At 36.9% G+C, this 8,960-nt stretch overlaps 1 protein-coding gene across 5 annotated transcripts in view; it reads left to right on the forward strand.

Annotated features, from left to right (window-relative positions):
* LOC131065483 (uncharacterized) overlaps positions 1-8,314 on the forward strand; it is a 40,433-nt gene extending 32,119 nt beyond the window's left edge. For 3 of the 5 annotated variants that reach the window (XM_057999983.2, XM_057999996.2, XM_057999991.2), the window contains 4 exons: positions 4,671-4,774; positions 4,892-5,068; positions 5,256-7,633; positions 7,787-8,314. In XM_057999983.2, coding sequence (XP_057855966.2) covers positions 4,671-4,774; positions 4,892-5,068; positions 5,256-7,633; positions 7,787-7,897 — 2,770 coding nt within the window. In that variant the 3' untranslated portion in view covers positions 7,898-8,314. Of the gene's footprint in view, positions 1-4,653; positions 4,775-4,866; positions 5,069-5,255; positions 7,634-7,786 lie in introns of those variants that run through there. The other 2 variants (XM_058000001.2, XM_059218395.1) reach the window with 2 other exon arrangements.
* The last annotated feature ends 646 nt before the right edge of the window (positions 8,315-8,960 follow it).

Below are 8,960 nucleotides of genomic sequence, written 5' to 3' on the forward strand. Positions count from 1 at the left end.
CAATGGTGTTCCCAATTCTTCTTAGTTATGCCTCTTCTGAAAATTCCATTTCATGTAATGGAAGATGGATCCAAATAGGTTCCTGTTGATGTGTTTTTATGCACATGCGAACACATAATAAAATACCAAGGTATCTTATCCTCTCTTGAACAAAGTCTCTCATATGCTATGCTTCGCGATCAAATGAGACAACTCCAAGGTTACGAAATGTCAGGTCTTGATGTGTGGATAAGTTCAGTGGTTTGATGTGATAATGTTGGAATCACAAGGGAACTTATGTTGTACATGAATGCTCAATCTTATCATGGATTAGGATAGGTATGCCAATGACTTAGGATTTTGCACTGAAGTTCTTGATTCAATTCTAACAAAACTTTCTAAAAAAGGACAAAAGGGAATAGGGTTCAGGAAATCTATTCTAAGCCTAGGAATCTAGGAAATAATGAACAAATTTAGTGGAATCAAACTAGGCAAGGTCTCACCATCAAATCGAACAGATCTTGACACGAGCTTAGCGCAATCATCTAAGGTATGCTGGAATATGTTGTCATTTTATGACACCCTTGGCCCATCAGTGAGAACTGATCAGAGATATGTTCCATGGATTAGTTCTGTCCCAGTTGATCAAGCGACAAGCCAAGGAATCAAAAAAATGCTTAAGTGTTCATTTGTTTTCTTGAAGTATATTTCTGTGTCATGACCTCTGCACCAACCTACATCACAACATCAGCTCGCTCGTAGTTGTCACCAGAACCTAGTCGATCCTTTCCCACTCAAATCATATAGATCTATACGGAGGCACACTCAACTCTGGCTGGATATGAGCATCCAATCGTCTCAGTCCCATAGATACTCTATATGGCAGTGTATACAGACTAGTTCGATTTCACAATCAGACAACTAAATATATAGCCCACATCACAGCGTCCAGCGCCACATTTCTAGTTTGATTTTAGGGTTTTTTAATGGTTTTCCATTATGTTTTATATTTTATGAAATTCCAAACAATGATTTTATTTTTTCTTATTTAATTTATATAATCATATGTTTTTTAAATAGAATAAAATTTTATATTTTATATTTTCTCTTTAATAAAAAATATTATATTGTAGTTTGCTTTTAAAAATAATGTGTTTTATTTTTATGATTTTTAAAACAAAAGTTAGGAGTGTTTATTTTATTTTTTGGTATTAAATATTTTAACGGTAACAATAAAATTTTACTATGTAAATAAAATCTATTTTTAATATTTTGTTTTTAAATAAAATTTAAATTTTGTAGATATATAATTATATTACTTTTTTTTTAAAATTAAATTTATATAGGTGAATTTAATTCGGAATTTTTTTTTTCGAATTTTTTGCCCTTGCCGAACTTCATCCAAATTTTATGGTTGTCGAACGTGGTGACTTAGCCTGGGGGTCCATTGACCAACTTGTCTTCCCTTAAAGGATGTTGGATTTTGGATTTCGAGGAACTGGTCTAACCATTACTCTTTTGATAAGCGTTAGAGTGTTTCCCCAAACCCTAAAATCTGAAATCCCTTCCTTTGTTGGATTTTTGATTTTGGTGAACTAATCTAACCCTTACTAAGCATTAGACTATTTTTTTGTACCCCAGAATCTGAAATCCCTTACTTTTTCAGATTTTGGATTTTAGGGAATTGCTCTAACCCTTACTCTTTTGGTAAGCGTTAGACTATTTCCCATAATTCCGAAATCTGAAATCCCTTCCTTTGTTAGATTTTGGATTTCGGGGAACAAGTCTAACCCTTACTATTTTGGTAAGTGTTAGATTGTTTCCCTGATCTTTGAAATTCAAAATCCCTTCCTTTGTCAGATTTTGGATTTTGGGGAACTGGTCTAACCTTTACTCTTTTGGAAGCATTAGACTCTTTACCCGAACCTCAAAATCTGAAATCCCTTCCTTTGTTAGTTTTTAGATTTTTGGGGAATTGGTCTAACCCTTACTCTTTTGGTAAGCGTTAGATTGTTTCCTCAAACATCGAAATCTGAAATCCCTCTCCTGCCTCCCTCTTGTCCCTTTGGTCTTTTGAACTTCAGGAGTCCTGAATCCTTATCCTTAGCATTGGTTTCTTGAAAGCCCAATTCTCGATCTCTAATGACCAACAACACTTAGAGATGGCGTGATCAACACTCAAAGCTCTTAATGCTTCACCAATCCCAGCAATTTGTCTACTTCGATTTGTGGAGCTACAGGGACACATTTAATGTATTTTGTAGTTTGCCATGAATTGGAGTCCAAGGCCTTGCCTATAAATGGTTGGTTGATGGTTTTCATGTCAGAATTATATGCTCTGACTGTGGGTTGTCAGACAATTGACCTTCCAAATGTACTTTCCTTCTTGGGATTGCCTTGTTAGGGTATGGTCAAGTTTCTTGCATGCACAATCATGTTAGATCCGGCCACTTCCCTATCTTCTCAGACTTACATTCTTCTGTAGACACTGTTGAAGATATAGCTACGGTCAGATTCTCTAACCTATCCTAGACAATACAAATGTCTAATTGGCCTATCGGCCTTAGACATTTGTATGATTTCAATTAACTGTTCTTATTATTAAGTTCAGTCTTAACTTTCAGATTACACATAAATATTATGATTGTAAATTGAAATTGCTATCGATCTACATTTGTCATCAAGTTAATTGTTAATTAACTTGCTATCATCATCGACTTCATTTATTATCTGATTGTTAGTGTCTAATAGTGTTTAGTTAGTGTCGGTTATGGTTAACTGATTATTCTTACATCGATTCGATATAATCTCGATTCATTAATGAATCGGTATGTATCGTTCTTGCCACCTTTCTGTGTAATTAGACACGTCTATTTGGATCACCATGTGTATCGTATTTAGTATGATACGGTTCTTCTTAAGAGCCGTGATGAGGACAAGACTCTGCAGGTCGATAGATAATAGCACCGATATAGATGACAAGGAGCAAGTCGATATAAAGTATAGACAAGAGTCGGCGAATACAACAGCAATATTATAATTGTCTGCAGTCCGTAAGGGAGTCGACTAAGGAACAGTTGACACTGATCCCTATTGTCGGTGAGGACATAGTTAGAGTCGAATGTCTGCCTGGGCTTTCAACAAGAGATAGCAGTAAATAAAGGAAGTTGAATATAATGATGATAGAATAATATATACAGAACACACACACACAAGTTCGGGTACCATACATGCTTAGGCAGATAAATGATAACACACAGGAATTCGGAAATAAACACATAGCAGATCGATACCTAGGATCCGATCAACAGACTCTAGAGTCAGGGTTTCTCCTTTTAGATTGTTGGTTCCTTCTCTGCGACCAATTTACTATAAATAGGTTGTTAAGCCTTAGTGTAAAGGGTTCTCTCCCTGCTAGCTTGAGATATCTTCTGCTTTTTCAGTTCTCTTGAGGATTTGTATATTTTTCTGCATTTCTGCAACTGTAAGTTTGGCCATTGGCATTTCTTCAACTATGCATGTTGTTTATGTTTTCTTATTGTGGCTTTCTCTCATGCATATGTTGTGTTAACCTATTTCTGAGTATGATTTGTGGAAAATCTTCTTCCCTTTTGGCTTTCAGCAAACCCTAACCTCCATACATGCATTTGGTGTCATTTATACAATCGAAGTTTGTGTATCTTCATGGTATTTTGATTGATTCCTTGTGTCATTTCAGGGAAGGGAGAGAGACACCTCTAATCTTGGTGCATCTCATCTTTACTTTCTGCATTTTCTCCCCTCTGTTCTTTTGGAAGCCGTTAGAGTAGGTTTAGAAGTAGGATTTAAAGTGTTGAGTCAGTCCAACACCTACACTTGGATTAGGAAGGAAATTGGCCTTTTCCAGAGATTCAACCCCTTGCGCAAGGTCCCATACTTTGGGGTTGTTTCCATGTTTCATGAGGTTTCTGGGTTGATAGCTCAGCAAGGGTGCAAACTTTCATGACAACAAAACCTTCTAGTTTCCAATGTCCATTAGACAATACCCAAAATTTTAGAGTATTAGGTCTTGGATTTCACCCGATTCATCTGCATATGAGGGAGTTCTCTTTGCGATGCCATAACTTGTTCTCCATTTCCTCTTTGGGAAAAGGACATGTGGTGGAGGGTCCATATTAAGGAGACAATGATTCTCCTTTGTAGTAAAAAAAGGCTTCATTACATTTTTGTGTACATAAACATGAAGGAATTTGGGCAATTTTTCTGATTGCCAAAAACTGCCTCTTTGAATCTTGATAAGTAGAGGAAGCCATGGTCCTCTAAGGATTGCAGACAGCACGAGAATAGTAGATTAGATAAAGGGAGATGGGAGTAAGAAATTGAAAATTGTAGCAGTGGAGTGGAGGTTATCATTGATTAGAACTCATTTCCTGCATAAAATATGGGAAAATTTTCTGTGTTTTAAGGGATAAAGAATGTGTGTGTGGTTAAGTGTTACATTTTGTGCTTAGCAATTTTAGGCTAATTTAGAGTCTTATATATTTGTTTCTTTCATGTAAACTTTTATAGGATACCAACGTAATACAACATTTAATTAATGATGTTTTTTTATGGTATTGCAATAATGCATACAACTGGATCTGAAGGAGCATTTAACAGATTAATTGTAATTCCTTGTTGCAAGTAAAATATCAGGATTATACTATTGGCAGGTATGCTGACTTAAGGAGGAGGTTTCTTGTTGATCCCCACATGATGGAAGAAGGGCAGAAAACTGCTCATCTGAACATGGACAATCCATTGTCCCAGGATCCAGGCGAGTGGAAGTTTTATTAAGTGATGGTATTCCGTATTCCATGTAAAAGGTTGAGTGTTTTATAGGGACATTTTGTCTCTCTTTCTGAACAGATGATTATCAACTGCTCTACTACAGAAAGCATATGGGGACGTTTCTTCAGAAATGCTGAATTGGAAAAGAGTATTGACAAAGACTTGTCAAGGCTATATCCAGAACATGGGAGCTATTTTCAAACCCCTGCATGCCAGGCTATGTTGAGACGAATCTTGCTGGTATGGTCACTGAGACACCCAGAATATAGTTATCGACAAGGTAAATTGTCATTTACAAGTTGGAAAATGTAATCACAGTGAACTTTTTTTGGACTTTGTTTCAGATTTACCTTTTTTATTGCTAGAAACAAAGTGATGGTCACATTAGACATTAGCATGTTTGAAAGGAGGATTTTTCTTTATTTTAAAGAACCTTATCTGTTAATATTGTTTTATTACCTTATCAGGAATGCATGAGCTCCTTGCTCCTCTTTTGTATGTTCTTCATGTTGATGTCGCACACCTCTCCCATGTGAAACACCTGTTTGAGAATCTTTCGGATGAGAGATTTGATGGTCTACCACTCTTGGAAAACAATTCAAGTCCAAGAGGGAACATCGACAAACAAACAAAAATGTCTCCAGTTGGCACTAAGTTATCAGGTAGTCTAGAGGATGATAGAAGTTTGAGTGATTATGGGGAGGTGGACATTCTTAAATGCCAAGCAAATAGGATGAGGATCAGCAGCATTGATGAACTTGATCCAGAGGTTAGAGCTATATTTTCAGGAAGTGATGCATATGGGGCAGAAGGGGAATTAGGGGCTCTTCTGTCTGGAAGATTCATTGAACATGATGCATACTGCATGTTTGATGCCTTATTGAGTGGACAAGGTGGACTGATTGCAATGGCAGACTATTTTATGAACTACCCTGAGGTTGGCTTGGTGTCAGGATTGTCTCCTGTTATTGAAGCATCTGCACATTTATATAATTTGCTTTCAGTTATTGATAGCTCTTTATACAGTCATCTTGTTGAGCTGCATGTTGAGCCCCAGTTTTTTGCTTTGAGGTGGTTGCGTGTGCTTTTTGGTCGAGAGTTTGTGCTACATGAGCTGTTGCTCATTTGGGATGCAATATTCTCAGCACCGAACAGTTCTCTTTTGTCAGAAGATACTCACCATTTAACTAATATTGCGTACTGTGATCGTGGTGCATTTATTTCAGCAATGGCAGTATCAATGCTCTTGCATTTAAGATCATCATTGCTAGCTTGTCCAGATGCCACAACTTGCCTTAAGAAACTGCTCAACTTTCCATGCAATTCTGATGTTAGAAAGTTGATTGAAAATGCTGTGTCAATTCAACCTCTTGCCATGAATTCAGTTTGCATCGCTCCTTACCTGTCAAAGATGGGCCGGAATTCAGACTACACTAGGATGGGTAAACACACAAGAAGTACAAGTGTTTCTCCTATGTGTCAAACACCTCCAATTTCTTATACAAGTGTCATTAAAAACCAAAGATCCAGTCCATGCTCACCTGATGGATCAAGGGTAACATTACCAGAGAGTTACTGGGAAGAAAAATGGATAACTTCAATACTGCAGAAAGTGATGCCTGAAAAATCTTCCAGCAATGAAGTTCAGGATGATAATTCAAAGGACTCAGTTGGGCATGGTGGTGAAATTATTTCAATAGATTCTTCAAATCTGCAACACCTTGTTTTAGATTCAAATGAGGCAACAGAGCAACAGATATCAAGAAACAAAAATTGTGGAACATCACTGAAACATGACCTGGATGCTGTTTCAAGTGGAACTCGTGACTCGAATAATGAAACTTTTGGGAAAGCATCTAGGCACAAAGTTTTTGATGACCAGGTGGAGGTAGACTCACAGGCTGAACTCGATTTTGATAAATTGTTGATGTCTACTACAAATGAGCAACTAGTGTCAGTTCAATCAGTACAGGGTAATCCAGTGACCGAAACTGTGGAGAAAAAGAGTTCAGATTGTGACATCAATGATGTAAATAAAATACAAGTGACAATTCAAGAAGAATTAACAAATCAGAGTAAAGGTGTGGGTAATGGATCATGTCAATCAAATCAATGCAAAGAATCACATGCTGACTTAAAGGAAGTATCAGGAAAATTCACAACAGGTAATGCTTCCCAGATGGGTGGGATTCTGACATTTTGGAGAAAACAAAAGCCTTCAGCAGTAACACATACTGGTAGGCCCCGATGGATGTGGAATCTTGCTCGGAATATTCCTGGGGCAAAAGTTAAGGAACCTTCTAAAGACGGATTGGCAGGAAATAGTAATGGTTCATCTGAAAGTGAGAAAGTGCCTCAAAAAGATAAAGTTAATGGGACAGCAACAACTAATGATGACACACTTCATGATGAATTCTCAAAGCCAAATTTTGATTTAGATTGTAGGAAACCTGAAGGAAACAACCAGGTTCCTGAGGAGAAAAGTATTGATGACTGTTTTAAGGATGAATCCAGTACTCCAAATGCTGATGTAGCTTGTGGGAAGAAAATGTTCGAGGAGCATGTGCCTCCTGGGAAGAGTACCCCAGCTTGTGATGGTAAGAAATCATCTCAGGAAACAGTCACACCGTCACATATAGCAGTTTCTTCCACACCTTGTTTGGAACTGGTTCTTGAGGATACTGATGGTACCACTTGTAGTAATGATGTTAAGGGTACAGAAGTGCTTAATGGTTCTGTCATAAACACTTTACAGAGCAGTGCAGAATTAAGCACTGGATCAGGTGGTGAGGACCCATCTATTAATTTGAGAATTATGGGACAATCCATTCTTCAGAAAATTCAGGTAGGCTTATTCCTAGCATCGAGTGTTACTTAAGATTGACAAAGATCTGTTTTTCCTCCTTGGAAAAGCTTTTGAGTTTCGTTCATTGAAATATTCAATACGGAATGAAGCAAATTTTTTTTTAAAAGTAGCTTTTTTTTGTTTCGTTTGCAGGTCCTTGAATCATCTTTATTGCAAGACTCAATGTTAAGAAAGGATGGTGCAGCACTGAATGCATTGACAGAGTTACAGCAAATTGGCAATAAGTTATTACAAATGAAATAGCGTGCAAGTGTACCAGAGATCATGAAGAGTCCAAGTCAAACTTTTTGATTATTATATGATAAGGTTCTTATAATAGTGATTTTGCCTCGTGCAAGTGTACTGTTTCAATTTCATAATGTCTTCATCCATATTGTCTTTCAAAGAGGCTTTAATTTTTACTCCATCGAAATCCCTTCCCTCTTCTCTTTTGGTTATGCCTAAGCTAACTTCATAGAAAGAGACTCGTGTAAAAGATTTGTCCAATCACATGACATAGGCATGTATCTCGTATGAAGATACTCGCCTGAAATCGTTTGCATGCCATTGGTATGAGGAATTTTAGTGGACAAAATATCCTAAACTGTATAGTGAGTGAAAAAAGATTCACGTGTAATTTTTTTGGGTTATTATATTGTGTATATTTTTATTCGTTGAAAATAGTCCGTGTTCTGTAAAGAATTTCCCCGAGTAATCTACCGCAAGTGATGCCAGTGATGTTAAATTTAGCCTAAGCTGGACATCAAGGTGGTTAAGAATATTTTACGTGGTTTGGTTAAGAATTAAACATAGGCTCTAATATAATAAGGTTTGTTAGGTTAATCATACGTTAGGTTGTTGGGTTGTTAAGAGGACGTTACAATACCCACGTAGAGAATGACAAATAGTTGAGAGCGCGGTGGTATGAGATAAAGATATCCTATTTGTTTACAAGCATTGTTCTTATACCAAAATTCTACAAAGGTTCAAGAAGCAATACAGAAAAATAGAGTCTCAAAATAAACTCTAAATCACTAGAGGCAAGCCAACTAGATTAAACATATGTCCTTTTTCAGAGTTGTATTTGCCATTGTATCTTTTTTTCATATTGGTGAATTTGCATCTTATTGTATCCAAAGGAGTTGACAGAAGACAAGGTGGTTGCACTTATTCTTTTCTCACAAATTTGCATGGTGCGAAGACCAAAAACTGGCTTACTATGTAAAGGAAGCAGTGCATTGGACTTTTTACCCACCATCACTAGGGGGAAAGGACCCAATAGTTGAGCATGTCCCAATAGGTGCTATAGCATCTGTTAATTTAATGT

This window comes from Cryptomeria japonica, chromosome 1, assembly GCF_030272615.1.
Source record: "Cryptomeria japonica chromosome 1, Sugi_1.0, whole genome shotgun sequence".
Taxonomy (NCBI): domain Eukaryota; kingdom Viridiplantae; phylum Streptophyta; class Pinopsida; order Cupressales; family Cupressaceae; genus Cryptomeria; species Cryptomeria japonica.